This window comes from Centruroides sculpturatus, unplaced genomic scaffold (genome assembly GCF_000671375.1).
Source record: "Centruroides sculpturatus isolate CEXI.00-Female unplaced genomic scaffold, Cexi_2.0 scaffold2, whole genome shotgun sequence".
In the NCBI taxonomy this organism is placed as follows: Eukaryota; Metazoa; Arthropoda; class Arachnida; order Scorpiones; family Buthidae; genus Centruroides; species Centruroides sculpturatus.
In genome coordinates, this window is record NW_019384369.1 from 454823 (window position 1) to 478590 (window position 23768).

At 30.4% G+C, this 23768-nt stretch overlaps 2 protein-coding genes and 1 pseudogene across 2 annotated transcripts in view; 2 read left to right on the plus strand and 1 right to left on the minus strand.

The window, feature by feature from the left end:
- Positions 1-6651, plus strand: part of LOC111613521 (oxygen-dependent choline dehydrogenase-like) — an 8778-nt gene extending 2127 nt beyond the window's left edge. Inside the window, exons 5-11 of the mRNA XM_023354867.1 lie at positions 28-149; positions 2283-2453; positions 3838-3985; positions 4380-4519; positions 4603-4777; positions 4948-5170; positions 6522-6651. Coding sequence (XP_023210635.1) covers positions 28-149; positions 2283-2453; positions 3838-3985; positions 4380-4519; positions 4603-4777; positions 4948-5170; positions 6522-6651 — 1109 coding nt within the window. The remainder of the gene's footprint in view (positions 1-27; positions 150-2282; positions 2454-3837; positions 3986-4379; positions 4520-4602; positions 4778-4947; positions 5171-6521) is intronic.
- Positions 6652-13065: 6414 nt separating this feature from the next.
- Positions 13066-15714, minus strand: LOC111613532 (annotated as a pseudogene).
- Positions 15715-15798: 84 nt separating this feature from the next.
- Positions 15799-20533, plus strand: LOC111613537 (oxygen-dependent choline dehydrogenase-like). Its single transcript, XM_023354887.1, has 11 exons — positions 15799-15880; positions 16010-16212; positions 16286-16475; positions 16536-16667; positions 16766-16887; positions 16960-17130; positions 17294-17441; positions 18912-19051; positions 19134-19308; positions 19977-20199; positions 20404-20533. The coding sequence occupies exons 1-11, from the start codon at positions 15799-15801 to the stop codon at positions 20531-20533; spliced, it is 1716 nt and encodes a 571-aa protein (XP_023210655.1).
- The last annotated feature ends 3235 nt before the right edge of the window (positions 20534-23768 follow it).

Genomic DNA, 23768 nt, shown 5'->3' on the forward strand with positions numbered 1-23768 from the left:
TATATATATATATTTCTTTATTGACAGTGTTTATGCAGCCACAAGGTGCAATTAATCGAGGAGTAAGATGGAGTGCAGTTCGAGGATTTATCGACACTATCATAGGAAGGAGGAATTTTCAATTGATAACTTCAGCATTTGCAACTAAAGTATGCTAGAAATAGTTTTGAATGTCATTATTTAATACAAGTTATTTTAACATAAAAGTTTTCACAAAATACAGAGGAAAAATTTATCAATGTGATACCCCAAGGATTTGATTTTTATTACAACTATTAAATATACCATATTTTTTCATCGTTATTTCAATAACAATGATATTAGACAGGTTTCGACCGAAGTTTTCATCTGTAAAACGTGAACGTCGAACGCGAGCGCCGCTAACTTGTAAGCGGCGTGAAGTTTTCATCTGTAAAACGTTCACGTTTTACAGATGAAAACTTCGGCCGCAACCTCGCTATTGTTTTTCCTTGTAAACCGAGCTGTCAACAGTTTGACTGTTATAATAGCAATCCATTTCAAAATAGCTTTCCTCATTTTGATAAAGGAAGCTATTATTGATAAAATGATAATATAATATTTCAAATTTTCAAAGTTTACTTACAGGAAACTTAGATTATTTTTTTGATAAATTTATATATTCTTCGACTAAGAATCAACTGAAGAACTAGGAATTAAGAAAATGTCCATTTATAAATTGAAGATTGTTATTGAATAATTAGTTTACCACATGATTTATTTGCAGATAAAACTTTTATATTTTTATTTGCGAAAAGGATTAAATTAGGGAAGGAGGTGATTTAATGGATTTATGATAGACAATACTTTCAGCAGGTTTCTGGAGAGCAACTGATGAGAAATTTGGTGTAGGTCGGGTTTAGAAGTGCATAGAGAACAGACATGCAGATGTTCCTTTATACATATAATACTCATATATAATTATATATCCTTCAGAAAGATATTGAATCTTGAAAGGCTCTTAGCTCAATTATAATTTATTATATCTATAAAAATCGTTGTTCACATTTTCATTAATATATTTAAAAGGACCAAGTTTGGAATAGCTCTATTTCATTTTAAACAAAAGTTACAAAACACTTGAGAAATCATCATACAATCGCACTTACTACTGTTGATGGGTTGACTAGAATATGTCAGGCTTTTCATCATAAAATTCAGCTTAATATCTATTTATAACGTTTACATTACATTATAGTATAAATTCTTTAATCACAATGGGTGCCTTTGTAAGAAATTGCTGAGCAAGCCAATGACATAGTTTGTTTTTTATATGAAACGAACTGTGTCATTGGCTTGTTTACTTAGCTGTTTGTGGCCTAGACGCACTCAATACGTAAGAAAAAATTCGAGCAATAAATTGTATAAGTTTCCTGGCGCAAAATATTTATGTTTAAGAAACTTAAGACATAATAGTGCAGTTAAAATTATGTGTGGCTCAATCTATTACAAGATTTTATTGAAAATAACTTTTACATTTTTAATTATTATGCAAAGGCTTTACTTGAGGGTATAGATAAATTCTTTATTATGTCATTGTCTACGTTGAACACTATATATTAATAGGACTTATTGTACTGGTATTGTTTCCGTTCTAGCAAATAGAGATCTTATTTAGAAAATCCTCTATTTGCTAAAACGAGAACAACACCAGTACAATAAGTCCTGTTAATATACTGAGTCCAATGTAGACAATGACATATTAAAGAATTTAATAAGAACATAGAGGAAAAAGAATTAGTAGAGATGAGTTTTTTTACAAAATGTACATGCAAATAACGAGTAAGATCTTATTTATTCCGACACATGACCTTTCTATCTCTCCACCTCCTCGACCTTTAACCATAGAAATTTAATAGCAACAGTGTCCCTTATATATAAGTTACCTCGCCAAATTTCGTTTCTGAATATTTATACCATTCTCAGATAGTAAATGAAATGGATGCCAACACATGTAATTTTCCCCTTTTTGACTGCTTTGGATTTAGGAATTACAAAAATGGAAATTTGCAGAAAGCACAGAGTGTAAAATTTGAAAAAATTATAAAGTTTCCGCGATTTATACATAACAGTCGGGAAAATAATGAAAATAAACTTCAAATGCTTATCAATTGGATAATCATCTTTTTCCATTCAAGAGGACTAAATTTTCATTTAGAACATTTTAAATTGTTAGTTAATATTTTAGTAACTTTATTATTTAGTATTTAGTAAGTGACTTTATATTTTAAGATAATTAAAATACTTATTTATAACTATTTTAGATATTAATTAACGAAGATAATAGGGCTTATGGTGTTTCATTCGATCACGATGGAAAAAAACTCACGGCAGTTGCAAGAAAGGAAGTGATAATATGTGCAGGAACTTTGAATTCTCCTAAATTGCTTATGCTCTCGGGAATTGGACCGAAAAATCTTCTGCATAAGCTACATGTCAGTAATATTATTTATTGCATATTTAAATGTAAGGAAACTCATTTTAATGCGATATAAAAGTGAAGTGTTCATGATTTAGATGTTAATCTTTCCTAATTAGAATAATTTATGTATATTAATGCTGACGAATGAATCTCAAATACCATATAGTAGAGATAACAGAGACTCAGGACATCAAAATGGCTCTTGTATCATCAGAACGAAACTTTATTGCATTTCGGTACAAAAGACCTTCATCAGCCATACATGAATAATGTATCCTTACCAAAAAGATTAACAAGTTCCATTCAAAAACATGACATCATTCAAAAATTGTAATGAAAAATTCTAAATCTTTTGTGTTACTTGAACTACTTTCTGCACAAATCTGCATAATTGAATATACTTTTTTTCAATTGTGCAGATATATTCATATATGGCTGATTACAATCTTTTGTACTGAAATACATACCAGTAATAAAATTGCTTTCTGAAGATAGAAGTGTCATTTTGAAGTCATCAGTAGAAGTGTGATAAGTCTCTGTCATCTCTACTACACATAACTTGAGATTCATTCATCTATATTAATTGAGAGAAGAAGCTCTTATATACTATGTATTTTACTAAATGTATTATTATTATCATGTTTATTTAAAACAAGTTGATTTACTTATGTATATTTAATTCAACTCTCCCTTACACAAGGAGCATGACAAGTAGTGCATTCAGAGATTTTTGGGATTTCATTCCCCATTTGGGAAGAATTGGACTATTTTAATTAAACAGAATATTGTAGGTATATAATCTATGCACAAGGTAAATCAGAAGTCTCGTGTAGTTTTTTCATTCCAGAAGTATTAAAGATATATTAATTTTGTTATGCATGATAGGAAGTCATGCATGATGAATCAGATAGAACCTTCAGATTATTACTTGCTACTTCATCATCTGATTAGAACAGTTTCTCGTATATGTGTTTCTTCAGCGATGCGAATAAATAATAGTCACTAGATCGAAGTTTCGGCTGTATGACGGGTGGCCCACAATCTTACAAAGATACGTTCAGAATTTTTATGTACGTAGCAAATCTATGTATCCACAGTCTACAAGCATTGTATTTATTTGTTTGAATCTCTGAAGAACATGTCTCTAGAAAGAGATTTTCATCAGATGATTAAATACTGTAATAAATGTATGAACAAATGCTTTAATGTTTATTCACCATATATTCAAGCAGATGGGATCAGAGTTTCCAAGCGTTTCTCGTTTGTAACTTACTTTTCGAATAAACTAAGTATTATAATTATTTTTGAATATATAAATATACAGGAAATAATTAATCTATCGTAATTAAAATCATAAATGTAACACAAATAACGAATTTTAAAATGTTATTCTTTAGATACCAGTGAAAATGGATCTTCCCGTTGGAAAGAATCTTCAAGATCATGCTTCAACTACAGCATTACAATTTCTTGTTGACTCTTATACGTTTTCGGAACATCGAACTACTAAAGAAGATTACCAAGAACTTCTAATTAACGGAACCGGTAATTAATTTTCAATATTTTTTTTAAATAGTCGTTCTTTTTAGGAAGATAAAAATGGTTTTTTATAGTATAGGAGGACTTTAATAAATTATAAATTTCACGAGACACACAAAATATTTGAAATATAAATATTTTGTGTGCTACAATTAATCCTATCAATTCATAATGATTTATAGAAGACATTCCTGAAGCCACTGTAAATCGAACCTAAATTCGTATCCGATTTAGCAACATAATATAAGATTCTAGATACATCATAAATGTTCTTGAAAATATGATTTCGATTTAAGTTAATTAAATTACACAGAGAATAATTATTATAAAAATTTTATTTAAAATGTAATTTTGAATTAAAGATATTTCACATTTCTGAAAATAACTAATTCTTTTTAAGGCCCTCTAACGACCCTTGGAGGAGTCGAATCGAGTGGTTTTATCAGCACAGAATATAACAATAATAAAAATTGGCCGGATGTAATTATATTTTGGATAACTTCAAGGATTCAAAATGCATTTTCAAACGCTAATGATGATGTATTGTTATTTCTATCGCTTTATTGCTGAAAATAATTCAAATGCAATTTTTCTTTTATTACTAATTACAATTATATTTAAAGATACAGAAAATATACGAGAAATTTCGCAATCAGGATATCATTTCATGTGTACCTTACGTTGCTCGGCCTAAAAGTCGAGGAGTTTTGACATTGAAATCCAATGATCCATATGAAAAACCTCTAATCGATTTCAATATCTTTTCTGATCCCTATGACTTGAAAGCTCTTGTGGAAGGTAATCCATTTAGAAAATTAAACTGATTATACTTAATTTAGTTAACTTATTTTTGTAAAAGCCTTATTAATGACTGGTAATTAATGTATATTATTCTATGACAATATTTTTTTTTTATAAATTGTTCATTAAATATACTTTATATTACTTTTCAATATATATTTTTATAGGTTTGAACCATTGCTTAAAAATGACGGCTACAGTATCTATGAAGAAGTTTGGTATCAAACCCCTTCCATATATTATGCCTGGATGCGAACATTATAGGAGATTCAGCGATGATTATCTGTCTTGTATGGCTTCTGTTTTACCTCTTTCGGGACTCCATTTTGTTGGAACGTGCAAAATGGGTAGCTCCGATGATCCTACTTCAGTAGTTGATCCAACTCTCAAGTTAGTGATCTTTTTCTTTTACCATTATAACTATGCTGTATTCAATAGTTAGATACCTAATTGTAAAATTGTAAGAAATTATCATTTAATAAATTTACTTAAAATACTTTAATAGATATTTTAAAATAATTACTTGGACTTCATTGTAAATATTATGTTTTTTCATATACTGAAAAATTCCTCATAGGCCTATTTCATACCTAATAAGTGAACAAAATATTAATTGAATCTATTGCCTGATTTATTGATAAAACATTTTAATATAAGTTTTATTTTAGAAATGTAGTTCAATATTTAGATCTCTAAGTACAATCTTCGCAAAGAATTTTTATTATCTTATATTTGTTCATTTTTTCTAATTGGCACTTCTCAAATAATAGAAATTAGTTTAATCAATTAGGTATACATTGGTGCATGAGATATTTGTAAAACCGCTGCTGTACATGGTTTTGTAAACATTTTCTTCTTATGTACATTCGTTTTACTATGGAGGTGCCACAAGCGCATCCCTATACTATAACGATGGTGCCACAAGAGCATAGGGTCCCATAGGATCATCAGTTAAAGGGCGCCCTAGGCTCTAAAGGGAGCCTATCTCCCTTTAGAGCCAATGTATACCTATCTCATGCACCAATGTATACTGATGATCCTGTGGCACATATAAATTTTTGCTTCTTAGGTGACTGCCTATAGCTCGGGTTGGCCCTAGGAACAAGGCGCTTTCGTTTTATCAGAATAATTTAACTTCTTACGTCATTTTGATGTCGTTCTTACGCTTTTTATAACGAGGGAATATAAAATGATGTCAAATCTACATAATTAAAGTCTTATATATACATAGTGCTTAACATCCGCCATCAACAGTGCTTAACAGGGATCAGAAACGCGTGTACTGCACCTACTAATTAAATAGCTTTCTTAAAACTAAAAAAACAACATGGCATCATTTGGATTTCATAACAAAAAAACATTGGAACACAATTTTGAAGGAAGTGCAAGCCCGAATTTTGAGATTCAAGCAGGTATCGATCTCTAAAAAAATTAAGAAACATTGTTATAGTATATTTGCTGTATATTAAAAGCGATACTTTTAACATGCTTTAAGGTGACAAATTTATTTAAAACTTCAAAAATGCAAATCAATAGTACTTAAAATAATTAAATTTATGTTTTAGTCAATATTCCTATACACCCATAGATATATATATATATATATATATACAGGTTCTACTTTAAGTATATATACATATAAGAAATTATTGTGGAATAAAATCTTATACATAGTTCTATTTATAATAGTCGAATTTTACCGATTAAAATATATATATATATCTATATATTGTGTTGGCAGGGTTAAAGGAATCCAGGGACTAAGAGTTGTGGACGCATCGATCATTCCTTCGTTGATTGGGGCCACCACGATGGCTCCTACTATGATGATAGCCGAGAAAGCAGCATACATGATACTTCACAATTTATAAAATTAGTGCATATATACATATGCAATATACATATATACTGTATACATTTTTATAATATTAATTAATGAAATAAAGTTAAAACAATTTTCTTGCTAAGTAATAATGAATATTTTAGTCATTTGTATAAATAGTTAAAAATTACTAAATTATTCTTACTTCTAAAAGATTGGAAAAAACCTATTTAACTCTTGGGTTCGAGCATCGCCAGCAAGCTGTTACGTGAAGCTTTCCAGGATTTCTTCACGTTTCTAATACCTAAATTAGTTTACTTAATCACAATTTTTCAAGAAAATCTCAAAAATAAATAAATAAATAACAGAGAGTAGGACTAATTATAAATATAGCTGATAATTCTATTATAGAGGGAAGACCTATCGGATTTTTCTGTTATCCGTGGCCATCTTTAAGCGAATTTTTTTCAAAAGTTTTGTGTTTTTCTTTTCTTTTTTTTTTGAGATATTCCGGAAGAATTATGATTACTTACATTTTTGAAGTTTATTTATAAATTATTATTTTTGATTTATATGAAATGAAAAACGATATTAGATACGGCGTGGACATAATTTTTATATTTTTAATGATTATAAAAAGGAAAAAATCGGTTAGTTTTGAAGATAACAATGAGTTTTTAAAAACATTATAAATGCCAATAACGAGTAAAAAATCATTACCTCATCCTGAGATACTACATTTATATTATTTTCATGCTTCCAAATATCAAAATGTTATTTAAATTTGAGGAAATTCAAATGTAATTTATCTTAGAATACTTCGTTTTTTGTTATAGATTAAGATAAGAACTATTAAAATCAAAACCAATTTTTTATTCATTTCTTAAGGGAATTATTAAAAAGATCTTATAATATTAATTAAATTACAGGATAAATGAATTTTAAATATAGAAAATTAATTTTTGAATGTTTATAACACTACCAGGTATATATTATAAGATGTTTTAGACGTTATTTGTAAATTTTGTAATAAAAAATATCGGATTTTTTTTCCTGCATGTATGGTTGTTAGTATATGTGCACGATTTTGTTCACACTGTTTGAAGTTTAATAACTCCTGTACTTAGGGATGAAAATTGTTGTTTCCTTTGCGTGGAAGTTTAATTATTAGAGGCTTTGAGCTGTTAAATTTTGGTTATTATAGGTCAAGGGGATGAGGAGATAAAGAAGCAGTGTGTATCTCCAGTAGGGTCAAACTTAATGACAATTTTACCCATTATTAACATTTACAATTTTTTATAAAACCCATCCCTACCTTGAAAATCAAGCGTTTTGCCATTTTATAATAGTTAAACTAAAATATCATAATGGCGCCAAACACGCAGTTATGCGGAAAGTTAAGCAACTCGTCGCTGGATTTTTTTTTATTCCTTTCATTCTATTGGCTAGATATGAGCAAATCGCAGTTGCTAATCTTAATATGTTTCTATTTTCTGCCTCGTGCCGTAATTCAGTCATAATTAAGCTGATATGATTGAAGAACATAGGCAAATAGCTAATCTTCATATTTTCTTTTTATCAAAAAATTGCATGAAGACTCTCTATTAAAAACTATCCTATTAAATTTTTGCAGAAAGAAAATTAAACGTTCATCCACCGTATAAACTAATCAGAAACTTTCTATAAAGCCTTGGAATCCCGTACCACTAAATAGAAAACGTGTCAAGTGACGGTGGCCGGGATGGCGGCTTCTAGCGACCTACATACTCGTATCTGCCATTTGAACTTACCTTTTTTTTCATTTGATCACTGGTGGATTTCTCCGACTAGCTAATGTATGAAATAAATTAATGAATAGATTTTTGAAAGGTTAATTTTTAAAAAATCTATTATAGGCGAATTCTATGTAAAAAAATTTAACCTTTGCGGCAAAATTTTAAAAAAGTGAAAAGAGTGTTTTTTGTAATAGAAAAGAAAACAGATGGATTGTAGGTGCGAAATACCACAATTTAAAAAATCCTTACTAAACGCTTAGTGAAAGGATCAACCATTCTGAAAAGGATTTTTCGGTAGCTTATTTATCCATTGAATTATGCGTTTTCGAGTTTCTGGACAACATCCAGGGGTTTATATTGATGCAATGATTTGCGTAATCGTAATGCTACACATGTCCATGCCTAATACTACAATAAACATGTGTCGTACGAGGTATTACACATGGATAGTTCGTGTGGATAGTTTATTTTGGTCACTGATAAACTCATGCAATAAATTTTGACTTTTAGCCTAATCTCCATAACTCGAAGTCCGAATTTTTTCCCCACCGATTTGAGTAAATCAAGTTCAACTGTATGTAAAAATAATTACTACAGTAAATAAATTCTATTAAGTCCACTAATCAATCCTGCACTCCTAAAATTCTTAGTTGATTTTCTATAAGATGCCATTCTTTAGGTGGATGGATTTGCATTTGTTTAAATTGTTTACTAAATTAACTCATTTGTTAGTAACTGACAATTTCCTTAGATTTATCTGCACTTTAAATTAAGTTTTACATTTTGTAAAACTTAATTTAATAAATTAATCTTATTAGAATAACCTAAATAATTTTTCTCCCTGGATTTTTTCTTTGGTTTCGAATTTTCCGGCTTAATTATTAAAGTTAAATGTCTGATATTGCATGAACTGACTTATAAAGATGTCAATGTATGAGAAATTAATTATTTGTTTACATAATACAGTTTATTTGATGTTTTGTTGTTTTTATTAATATAATAATATATCACAATATACGTGTCATTAATAAAATGTATAAAATGTGTGAGGATAATATGGAAAATACTCGAGACTCGTGCGTAATTCGTGTCATTATCCTACATTTTTATATCAGGGAACTTTTAGGAAAGGAGAAAAAGTGCTGTATTCATCAATTTTTATCTACATTAGTATCTACAGTTTTCGAAAGAAAGCGGAAATTCGAGAACCGAATAAAACTGACTGCAACACGTGTCAGAAAGGTTCAACGACTTGTCTATGCTTAGATTTCTCTACGCATAAACCGGAAAACGATTATGTTTGCAAACTGATCATCAATAAATAATACCAGGGTCATTCGGAGCGCAAAGCTAGGGGTTACATATGCTCATTTATACACATTATGTTATGATGAGTCGTGTAGCATTCAACAAGGCGAAAGACATCTCCTTCCTACTGACACCTTGACGGAAACATCTGCTAAAACGTTATATCTTCAGGCAAATTCTTTTTGTGACTATGGACAAAATGTTTATAAGCTACGTTAACCCTATTTGGATTTGTCTTTATTACGCTAAACAAAAACCATACATAACGATGTTAAATGGAAACAGTCGGAGAAGGTCTGGATGCTTATGGCAAAAGTCTATGTTGTGGAAGATAGTAAAAGCTTTTGGAAAGAGACTAGAGGGCTATATTAATTCCACCTTTCCCACATTTTTGCACCTTTTAATATTTTTTTGCTTTCAATTTATTCTCAAGCTCCGGCAGGGAAAGCTCCGTACACAAACCACGTACAACACATAAGCATGCTAGGTAAACTACACAAATATTTTGAAATAATAGATTCTCGAAACATTGACAATTTGTGTAATACCTCTGTTGAATAGAATAAAAATTCCTTTGACAAGATATCTGTTAATGTACTTTTGGCAGTGTGATGACAATCTTTGCTGTTCATAAATTAAAAACATGCTTCACATGTTCCATCCATTAAATCTTGCCAAAAAATCGCCCGAAAAATATATAATACATTTCTTGTCTTCAGTAGAAGTAATCAAGTCATCAAGATGCCCTTGTTCAATTTATTCTGGAGTGTCAAAAAATAGTGGCTTCTCCAGCTCCTGGCACATGACTTTGAAACTTTCAATTTCAAAGTTTGTCATAAATGTTGTAGAACTCAACTGAAGCTCACTTCGGTGACTTAACCAACGAATATACAGATATTGGACTGTACAGAACTGTACAGAAATAAAAGTTACAAAGGAGTTGTGGGATGCGCGTTTCCTCCACTGATTTGTCGAATTATATTGAAAAATCGCTGCAAACTAACATATAATCATGCATGCATAATCATAAGCATAATCATGCAAACATATAACCAAACAAAATATTTAATGCCATTAGTTAATTTCATTAATAATTGGTCTACCATTAAAGACTTATAGGGCTACAATTAAGTAGACAGCATACTGTATAATATTTTTCTACGTTGTCGAAGAATATTCATGTCAAATTTGGTGAAGATACATTAAACGTTATAGAACCCTTTGAGTAACAAACAAATCTATATACATACATACACATTCTGATTTTTTATATAATATAGACAATTATTCAAATATAACATTTTTTAGATTAAAACCTCAAAATGTCGTACAGATTCGGCAATAGTTATATTAATTTTAGAGGGGTTGAGTCTGTAAGACTAAGTTTGCGTAAACGGCTGCGGTTAAAAATGCGGTTTCGGTAGCAAATTAAAGATCTTACCATATAGATGATGCGTTTTGATAAAGATGCAGTGGTTCAGAAGTGGCGGAATGGAAAAAGTACAAAGTTAATTCTACAGGAAGGCAAGCGCACTTGCGCGCTATCTAGTCATTTAGTTGTTTTAACCGTTAGAACAATCCGTCGTTCACACCTACTCTGAATTCCTGCTTAAATGTAACTTTTAGAGCCAATCTCTGTTTATATTTTACTGTTATTCCATGATAAGACCAAAACGTAAAAAATTCCAAAAAGAATAGTGAAATTAAACATCCGACTGTTGGTATGTCTAAGAGTTTTTTATTGGCAAAGCCCAGAACAAGATGATTGTCACGAGGGGGTTCGCCACTACCGTCACTGTCGGGATAAAAAAATCGTCTGGCACACGCTTTTCCCGCCTTTTTTATGAACGACCGTTATCGCCATAGAAACGGCGATCAGACCATTTTGAAGACTCGACCGCTCATTGGTTAAAAGACATCAGACCATCGGCGGACGTCTTATAGAGCTGGTAAAAGCTGATTGGTGGACTCCAATGCTGTTTCAATCCTATAAAAGTATTGAAGTTCTGGCGGGAAGATCAGTTTGCTTCGGACATTGGAAATGAACACACGCTGACCTTAGCTCGCCTAAGCTGTTTTAGAAGATTGCCTCATCTTGTTGTATTGTTGTGGACTTTGAATTTGTACGTCGCAAGGTGCTTTTCCGACGGACCTGTTGCAGTGGATGATACCTTGAACTTTGTTAATATCTAATGTTTGTAATTCTTATATGTGAACTTTAATTGTAACTGTACATACGTTTATTTTCAATATACATTAAGTTTTAAATTTAACTGACTCTGAATTATATTTGATCTTGACTGTCACCATTAATCCGAAGCCTCACTAGTCGAAATTGTCCGGCCTTAAAAATGCTAAATTGCCACCATATGAAATTACCGAATGTAAAATTGAAAGAAGCCTCACGATACAGAAAAACAGGTAGACGCTGTACTGATGATTTACAGAATTGTACAGAATGTCAAATTTTTAAATAAATAATTAAATAACTCATTAAATAAAATTAAAATTAAATTAAATAAACTCATTGATTGCATTTTAATTAAATACAACTGTCTATTTCTACAGGTTCTGCTAATTCCGGTTAAAATTGATATGTAAAATTCGTAAAATAGCGTCATTATGTGTTACTGTATCGGAAACAAAAGAAAATAAGCACAATACGTTAGAGTTTCACTCTAACCAATGTGCAAAGACAATGTCGCCGCATTTTTGCTCTGGTAGTTAGTCTATTCTCCTTCCTTCTGCGGTTTTTGGAATTCCCAAATGGATAAAACCATTGAATATTAGTTGTGGGTTGGCATCTCGCCAACCAACCAGCCACGTGGAACTTTTCAGATTTCTTCGTATGTCTAACATGTAAACAGGGGCCAGTTTCTAATAGAAAATCCTCCCGGATGGCATTTTCCTTGACAGATCGGTCTTGTGTCCTCAATCCAGCTTGTGAAATGTCTCTCTTGATCATCCAACAATAGTTACAGAGCTGATTGCAGAGATAAGATCTTCCCTCGATTCGGTTAGAGCAGTGGTTCTTAACCTTCCTAATGCCGCGACCATTTAATACAGTTCCTCATGTTATGGTGATCCCCAACCATAAAATTATTTTCGTTGCTACTTCATAACTGTAATTTTGCTACTGTTATAAATCGTAATGTAAATATCTGATATGCAGGGTGTATTTTCATTGTTACAAATTAAAGCATAGTGAACATAATTAAAGCATAGTTATTAATCACAAGAACAATATGTAATTATATATTGTGAAATATTTATTTCTTATTACAAATAAATGAAATTTTATCTTGAAGCATGGTGTAGCATGGGTAAAAGTCGTAATATAATAACATTAAACTACATTACATTTTGCATAAAAAGCAACGTCAGTACAAAGGTTGAGATTGCTTCTTTCTCACCAGATCAGAAATTCTCAAAGTAGTCTTTGCAAGAGCACAACGGAGATCAACTTCCACAACAAGTCTACTTCTATATTTAGACTTGATAACCAACAAGCTGGAAAATCCTGTTTCACAAAGATATGTTGTTGGAAATGGAAGAAAAAGGCGCAACACATTCTCAGACAAAACAGGATATGACACTTGATCCAGAATTTTGTAACTGGCAATGTAGAGAAATCAATTCTCGCTGCGTTGCTGTTAATAAGTTCAATGAACTCCTCCTGTGCTGTCTCAGGAACATCTTCAACTTTGACTGTGAATGGGCTTCTGGCAAGTGCAAATGTGGTGTCAGGTAAATTTGGAAAGTACGATAAAATTTCGTCTGCAAGCATGTTCAAGTGTTCTTTCACAGAAATTATCATCGTAATCCTTTTGTCTGGTTCAATGTCATGTTCCTCAAAGAAAGCAGATAAGGTAGATAACATGTAAATTTTATTTTCATCCAATTTTTTTTTGCCAAAGCTGAAGTTTCATTTGGAATAATCGGATCTTTTCAGACAAATCGAGGCATGTTGCATTTATGCAGTGATAAATTTAACGGCAGAGATGTCAACCAAGTAAGTATTTTCTGTAGTTCACTTTTATCGCTGAAAAGTGCTTCGAACTGCGGTCTTATTTTCTGATTAAAAAACGTTTTGAGTTCATCATGAAGCTCAAAAACACGTTTTAAAACTTTTCCTCTCGACAACCATCTCACTTCAGCGTGAAATAGCAGAGCATTGTTCCGCGCATTCAACTCGTTGCACAGTTGCGAAAACAGTTGACTGTTGAAAGTGCTCGCCTTTACAAAATTGACAGAACTTATGACGCTTTTCATAACTTCTTGTATCTCTTGTGGCAGCGTCTTCATTGCTAATATTTGCCGATGAATCATACAGTGAGTCGATGACTTTTTGTGACTCATTTAGTACCAAACGTTGAAATCCAGATCGACATCCTAGCATAGCTGGGGCCATTTATGCAAACACCACAAACTTTTTCCCAAGAGATCTTATGCTCTTTCAGAAATGAACCAACTGTGTCAAATATATCACGTGCAGTAGTTGTCGTTTCAACAGGTTTGCAAAAAAAGAAACCCATCTTTAAAGCCATCATTAATATACCTCACGAACAGTTTGCAACGTCTGTAGATTTATCAAACTGGACACTAAATATTGGAAGAGGAGCAGATTTAATTTCCTTGATTACCTGATCAAGAATATCAGCAGATATGTCATCTATTCTTCTGCGGACAGTGTCGTTAGAGAAGGAAATTGCACTCAATTTCGTAACAAATTCGTCTTCGATCATAAATGGAACAATGTCTTTGGCCACTAGCAACAGTAAATCCTCAGTAATGGTTTGAGGTTTCATAGCTCTGGCGATTCTAAGTGCCACCAAATATGAATCTTCAACGGCTGCTACGTTTTGTTTGTGGTACTTGCCACCAGTGTCTAGTCTGGCTTTCTTGAGTTCATCAGCTTTGCTTCTAAAATAGTTGGTAATAGTTGGTCTTTGCCGGCAAAGCTCGGACTTTTGCTATCAAAATGGCGTTTTAGTTTGTTCGACTTTATAGATTCGGCTGATAGAACTTCATAACAGAAACATAACACATTGCAGTTTCTCAATTCCTGCTGTAATTATTGAGATAAAACCATACTGTAAAAAATCCTCACTATATTTTCTTTTCTTAACGTTCTTCTCTACATGATTAATTGTCATGGGATGGTTTACTAATAAAAATAATATATAACAATAGCTTTAATAATACAAAAGATGATAGATGGATTAGTTCAGTCAATACAGTTCATTAGGTTTCCTATGATTAACCATTTTTTGTGTTGTTTTTTACATACCTGTTACTATCACAAGGGGGCAGTATTCACATCAACCACAGCTGAATATAAAAGGACCGATCAGCATCCAGATTAAGTTCCCATGGTACAGGTATTATTTTTTTTTGCAGTAGTTGATGATTTTGCAGTATATGATTTTACATTTACGCAGTAATTATATAATTCATGAAGTGTCGTTTTACCTCCAATACTGCTATTTATTGCACATTAATTGAAGTTTCCTATATAATTATATTGCAGGATAAATAGCCTATATTTATATTTATATTTATATAATTATATCGGATAAAAACTTAGAAAAAAATATCGAGGTAGATCATCGACACTTTTGACTGATAGAAGTCGATTATAACGAACTATATTATTAAAAACAGGCTCGGCCTGCTTAAAGTGCAATATGATCGACGTTTATCAGTCAGATGTACCCATAATCCACCTTTATATTTTTATTCTTTATAAGTTTATTACATCATTCTTGTAAAATTATATAAATGTATGTATTTTTCAAAGTGATATCAATAAAGATTTAAATTGCTCAGTTAAATAAGCCGAAAAGAATTTTAAATGCTTTTTAATTATGAAGTTTATTTTCTCCTTTTTCCTAGTTGTGAAACGGGTCGTTGTTATTTATTTATTTTTTCTTTATCTATGTGTAGATTATTATTATTATCTATCTAACTACATTATATATNGGGAAAAGTAGAACTTCAAATATATATTTAAAATTACTTCGAATCATTATTGCATCGTTAATAGGAATTACCAGCAAACTACTTCAATGATCTCACGCATTTCGTTTCATTAATCTTAACTTAAAATCGTCATGATTTATGTACTTTTTTTATTGTTTACATTTATTCCATTGTTAGAAGCAATTCATATTGAAGAGTATGATTTTATCGTTGGTAAGTGGTATTTTTGCATATGATTATTAAGCAATCTTAAATGCACATTTAGACATTACTATTTAAAATCGTAATATATAAAATTATATAAAAATTATTTAAAATAAATCAATTATATTTATTTTAAAGTCGGTTCTGGTGCGGGAGGATCAGTAATTGCTAACAGATTATCCAAAAATGCTTCCATCACAGTACTTTTGTTAGAAGCTGGAGAAAGACCAACGTTAGGTAGTGAAATTTTAGGGTTATCCCTGGGCGAGATTCCACCAAGATTTTCCTGGAATTATACATCTGTACCCAGCAAAACATACGGACAAACGATAAAGAATAGAGTAAATTATTTTATAGTTTAATTATATGTGATATTTTTATATTTTAATCATAGTTTTTTTTTATATCATGTAGCAAATTTTAACAATGGCAGGAAAAGTTTTAGGAGGATCAACTAGTGTAAATGCTGGTGTTTATACAAGAGGTAATAAACACGATTACGATAATTGGGCTAGAAATGGTGCTGTTGGTTGGGATTGGAAAAATGTTTTTCCTTATTTTGTAAAAATGGAAGACAATAGAGACATAGAATTTGTTAAAAATGGTAAGATTTACAAAATATTATTTGTGTTTGATGGTTTAATATTTAGTAAAAATTTTACAGGTTATCATGGAGTTGGTGGAGAATTAGTTGTACAATTTCCACCCTTTTATACATCTTTAACAAATGCATATATAAAAGCAGCAAATTCTTTAGGATATCCGTTTGGTGATTACAACGGAAAATATCAAACTGGTAACGAATTTTAAAATTGTTTTTATCCATAATAATATAACAGCATAATGGAAAATTTTCTATAGTGGAAAATTTAAATTTATTTATTTTTTATTCAGTTTTTACGCTACCGCAAGGTACCATAAATAAAGGATTAAGATGGACAGCAATTCGAGCATTTATCAATCCAATTATTGGTAGGAGGAATTTTCGCTTGATTACTTCAGCTCTAGTGACAAAAGTATGCTTTGAAAGGAAATTAACTTAAAATAATTCAAGATTAATACGAAATAATAACGTTGAAGTATTTCAGGTATTAATTGACGATAATAATAGAGCTTACGGTGTTTTATTCGATCACGAAGGAAAACAAATTAAAGCATTAGCCAGGAAAGAAGTGATTGTGAGTGCAGGAACATTCAATTCTCCCAAACTTCTTATGCTGTCAGGAATTGGACCAAAAGAAGTTTTAAATAAGTTAAACGTTAGTATGAGATGCTAAATTTTATGTTATTTCTTGGCTTCTTAAATGTAAAAGTTTTATTTTTAATATTAACAAATCTATAGCTTAAAATTAAAATTGTAAATTTGGCAACTTAATAGGAATAGACAATAAAATTAAATATTGAAATTTTATCAAATTTTAGATACCTGCGAAGGTAGATTTGCCTGTAGGCCACAATCTTCATGATCATCCTTCAAATTTTGGTTTACGATTTCTGGCTGATGCTTATACCCTTAATGAACATCGCATTACTAAGGAAGATTACAACGAGATTCTAATTAATGGAACAGGTATTTATTTTTTACACTATTGCTTCTTTATTGTAAAAGATACCACCGGTGGCTGAAGGGATAAAACTGCTGAACTCTGGTAGTTGGTCGCGAATTCAAGCTAGTCTCGTGGTGTATTCCGGATTTACTTTATTTATACAGACGTATCCGGTGATAGGTGTTATGACATCTAATGCAAGATTTAACTGCTTAACATCAAAATAGATGCCGGTATCCTGTAGAAAGTCTTCTTTGGAGGCACCTCCACTTGGCTATCGCCCATGCATTGTTTTTTATTCCATCAGTATAATCCAACCCTTCATTGTAAAATTATAAAGTTTTTTTTTGTTTTGTATTGGTAATTACTGCAGTTACATTATTATTAACTCACAATAATCACTATAATTTGAAATCGTTACAATGGAATTAAGTGGCATTAATTAACTTCAAGTTCTGTAGCAATGAAGATCGTAGATTTTCATCTGAATGGAATCTTACCTGTCTGACTTTCAATTATTTCGGGATTTTAAACGTCGGAACATCGGTTTTCCAGGATTTGATCACCATAATATATTGTAAAATCCAGCAGAGAGTTTCGTAACCTACCCAGCAAAATAATTAAAATTGTCTGTAGCGTCATCTTTTAAGAAATTTTATTTAAAATTTTTTATATTAATTATTATAAAATGGCATGAGCTTGATTACGAGGGCAGAGATGAGTTTTATAAAAATTAGTAAACACTAATAACTCATAAAATCGTCATTAAGTCTGACCATACTCGAGATATGACACATCCCTCTGTCTCCTCCTTGACATTTAACCACCGAAATTTAATAGCATCAATGCACTCAACACGCAATCCTTCTCGCAAAATTTCAGAAATTATCGTCAAAAGGCACAAAACTTATTAAACTTCAAAGTAGGTAAACAAAATTATGTCCCTCCACACTCACATAGAATGACATCCATGCATACGTAAAAATACCCCAACATTTTTGCATTTCTTGACGTTCAAGATGTCCTGAATCCAAAAATATAGAAATCTAAAGGTACCGTTTTTTGACCGCTCGCTATATTTTCCCTCTGTTATATAAGTATTGTATAATAGCCAGAAAAGTAATACAGCCGATTACCAGACTTTTGTAGTGTTGTATACTTCATTTGCAGGAAGAAAATTTCAAATTATTACTCATTATACTTCTAAAAATGACATTAAAGTATCAACAAAAGTATAATATTTAAATATGGAATTTCATATTGCATATCAATGTAAATTTTATAATGTACATGATTATATTTATGTAAATTATAACTTTAATGTATATATCACATCATGACTAAACAACTGAGTATATAACGTCATAAGAATATAGAAAACATCCCAAAAATTGTCATAAATAGGAAAATGCAAATGTGATTTGACTACAGTTGCTGTATTAAAGGTATGATTATTTTTAAAAATTAAAAATTTAACAAATTATTTTTCTTAGGTCCTCTCACTAGTCTTGGAGCAACTGAACTTATCGGTTACGTATCTTCAAAATATAATGAGCAACCTGATTGGCCAGACTTGGAAATACTTTGGGCTACTTCAGGAAGGTCGGATTATCTGTTAAATGCCAATGAGGAGGTTTGGTTTTATATTTTATTTCTTAATTTTAATGAAAACCTGTGATACTTATGTATTTATTTCTTTTGTTTGAAATTTTCAGTTGCAGAAACTAATTGATCAATTCAAAAATCAGGATCTTCTTAATTGTAATCCTGTAATGACTCGCACCAAAAGTCGAGGAATATTGACATTAAAATCAAATAATCCCTATGACGATCCAATAATCGATATGAATATGTTTTCTCATCCTGACGATTTACGTGTTTTAGTAGAAGGTTAGTTCTTAAAATCATCAGTAGTAACAGACTTACCTTTACATCCTTTACATTATAGTATATTCAAAAAATATTTGATAGCAAATAATGGTAATTAAACAAATTAGGTAGTTGGAATATTTATCAACTGTTTATTTAAATTGTCATTCAATAGCAATAGCCTAAAAATTTTCTTGTCAAGAATCTCATGAATATAACATACGAAAGATTTAAAATTATTCAAAGTTATAAGAATAATCTTGAACTATTTAACACCAAATTTATAAATATTTGTTTATCTGATATTGTATTCTGTACGTGCCTTCCAATGACCGAATGGGTAAAAATTTACTGTACATTAATTAATAGTCGATTGAAGGTTCCTGCCTCACCAGCGTGCTGGCCATGTGAAGTTTCTCTCCTATGTGTTTAACACATAAATAAAGGCAAGTTTACCTATATAAAGTCCCTCTCCAGAGGCACTTTCATTTGTCAAACCCCTCAAGTTTTGAATTGCATTATTCACTAATCCAATCCAAAGCAATATCAATGATTGCAACCGTACCTGAACCTCTTCTGTTGGTGGAACGCAATTTTCTACATCAACCACGCTCAAATTTAGGTTTTCCTGTTTAATTACAACAATGATCATCAACTGCATTGATTAGTAGAAATACTCTTCGTTACAGGTATGAAGTTTTGTTTAAAAATGGCTTTTTCGGAACCATTGAAAAAATTTGGTGTAAGGCCTCTACCGTATGCTATACCAGGATGCGAACATTATGAACAATTCAGCGATGAATATTTGACTTGTATGGCTTGGGTTTATCCTTCCACCCTTTATCATTACGCTGGAACTTGCAAAATGGGTCATCCTAATGATCCTACAACAGTAGTAGATCCAACTCTTAAGTGAGTATTCTTAAAATTATATTTTAATCTATTAACTGCTTTTTGTGGTATGTACAGTACCTATTGACATTCATATAATCCTTCTCGCTAGACTCTATAGAATAGATCATTAGAATTAATAATTTAATGCTAAAATGAAAATTAAACATATGTATAAAATTCTTTCTTAATTATAACTAATATCATCTATTTTTCTTTAATTAGAGTCAAAGGAATTCATGGCTTAAGAGTGGCGGATGCATCAATCATTCCAATGTTGATGGTTGCACATAGCATGGCGCCAACCTTGATGATTGGTGAAAAAGTGGCAGATATAATACTTCATGATATTTGATAATAAAAATAATATTTTTTTATATTCATAAATTTAGAAGAAGACATTACTTTAATTTTTAAAATTAAAATACTACATAACAAAAAATAAATGATTAAATTAATAACAATCAAAATACAGGGTATTTTAGAAATGTGTTAAAAATGGAGGGGGTCGTAGACAGGTTAATGACGATTTTACTCGTTACTGACATTTTCAAGATTTTATAAAACTCATCCTTACCCTCAAAATTAAGCGTTTCGCCGTTTTCTAATAGTTAAAAATATAACAAGTTTTTAAATAAAATACGATAACAGATGGCGCTATCAAAATTTTATATGTTACCGGTAAAGTTGAGCAACTCGTTGCTGGTTTATTAACTCTGTTAATAGTAAAATGCTACTAACAATTCGGACGTTAATTTGGACAGTCAAATAAATAGAAGAACCGTTAAAGGAGGGTGGAAAATTTGTTAAACAGAAATTATTCTAAATAAAATAATATCAAATAAACTCTCTTCTTTATATATAACACGTAAATAAAAAATTAATTTAAGTACAGTATTCGCAGAATTTTCCTGCATTTTTATTTCATGTATACAAATTTATGAATGAATAGAATTTTTTCGAAAATACATTTACGTTCAATTAATTCAAAAATATTTAATTACTCATAATTAAACTCGTAAATTAAGAAAGTAAATACGTTATGGAGAGAGAGTTCAAAATTGCTATTTTTTATTCTTACTTTTTCACAATATATAATTAAGCTCATGTTATTTTGATATTTTTTCTAGTTACTATCATTGAATCTAATTGACACAGATTCGAAATACATATCAATAATTTCGATCCGAGGAGGAAAATCTATAGATTTAATTCTAAATGTTTTGAATTTTTCCTATTTCCTTGTTTTATTAATATTCTGTGATTTATTTATGTAATAATTTATTTTGTTTATATGTAAATAAACATTTACACATAAGTTAAATATTTAACTTGTGGTTTTTCTGTTCTATAAATTAGGAAGACAAATTAATAATAGAAATATTGAAAATGCTGTAAATGCTGTGTATCTTAATGTCTGGAATGACATTCTTCTGGAGGGATGCAATATGAAGAAAATCAATATGAAGGAATGAAGGATCAGCCTGCATCACTTCATATTGATTCTCTAGTCGTTTAAATTTATAATAATTCAAAATTTATTTCTTTAAAAACAAAGTTATTATAACACAACTTCGTCCGTTAAAGAAGGGAATGATCATTGATACTAATATACAGATTGATAAAACTCTCCCATTTCTTACAACGGAATACTTTATAAATAAAATATAATTATTATTGGATAAAATTGTGATATACAAAGAAATTATTATTATATTCGTAAATTATATAAAAATAAACTATTTTTCCTGAGTATTTTGTCTTATTTTAAGCATAAATGACAGAGTTTCTTCTACGTCTTGTTTTTGAATGAGATAAACAAGTTTAAATATAGAATTTCTTAACTGATTTGAAATGAGTGTATTAACCTACAATTAATTACATTATTATGATTTAAAATATTTAGACGTTTTCGTCATAAGGAAAAAGCTAGCAACGCGTTGCATAACTTTCCCGGCTTCGCTGGTTGAAGTTATGCAACACGTTGCTGGATTTCTAAATTTTGGGTACCATTTAAAATATATTTTAAAGGACAAAATATTCATCATTTTAAAAGAGATTAAAGAGCTAAGTTGTGACCAAGATCTCATATAAATTTTGGAGTACGAAACTCAATGGTGTGTGGAAATATAAGTAAACGAGCAATTATTTATTGTGGCATCGTCACAATGCCGGGCAGAAATTTTTAATCATATTTTTAATTTATTTAATTTAAAATATATGCTTTCCATCTCAAATTAATAGTGTCTTGCCCCTGTACATCATACTTTTCCTGCCAGCAATAGAGACGTGCAGAGCTTCTAAGCTTTCCATATCTGTTCTAGACTTTCATCTATCTAAGTCCATTATTGAGATTAAAGAATGACAAACAGACGAAGACAGCAAACAGTGGGAATTTATGGGCTTATAATTTTTTTAAATTGCAGCTCAATAACTCACGAATTTTATTTAAATTGTCAGTATTGTCAGATTCAACTAAAGCTACAAATAATATAGATTTTTCATTTAAAAATAACAGTTTGACCTTGATATGACCTTGAAAACATGCTCAAATTAAAAATAAATAAATCTGTCATTATTCTGCTCTCGTAACAAATGCATTTTATTTGAAAAACTTTCCTCTGTAACGCTTCGTTTTGAAGATATTTCACTTTATCAGGTTAAATGCCACACCTATATAACAGAGAGAAAGTACGGCGATTACCAGAGAGAAATCTTGGGCGATACCCAAGATTTTTCATTTTTGGGCTCAGTGACCATGAAACGTCGAGAAATACTAAAAAAATTGGGGTTGTTTTCTGTATGCATGGCAGGGGGCACGAGTTTGTTCACCCACGTTGAAGGTTAATAACTCTTCTGCTTTTTTCGAAAATTTGTGAAATTTTACAATGAAGTTTGCCTATTAACAGCTTTGATGCTATTAAATTTTGGTAATTAAAAGTCGAGGGAGTAAGGAGATAGAAAGGAGTCATACGTCATACATATTTGGAATAGGATCGGACTTAATGAATACTTTGTGTTTTATCCGTTATTCACCTTTACAATTTTTTTTTTTTATAAAAGTCACTTCTACTTTGAAAATTAATCGTTTTTCCATTTTATAACAGTTAATAATAAAAAATAATAAATAAATAAAAACGTTGAATTTTAAGTCTAAACATATACTTGTATATATGTGTGTTACAAGTTACAGTAATAATACAGGCCTATTATAATTATTTAAATTTTTAAATTATATATATTCAAATTATTACAAATAATCTACTTATATACAATGCAGGCAGTTTAAAACTATATCAAGGCTATAATATTTCAATACAATTGAAGTTCTCACAATTTATTAAAACAATTTATTCACACAATCATAATGATAATTTATATTTAAATAATTCAGATCTGGATCTATGCATAAATACATAAATAAATAAAATAAATAATTAATTTTTTTTTGTTTTTTTTTGCCCAGTAGGCACTAAGATGGCCTTTTTTAGCAAGGGGAAAATAGATGGTTAGGAAAACGTTCAATAACTGACCATCTCCCGAGAAATCTTTTAATCTATTTGTTCGCGACAGACACTGGCATATTAATG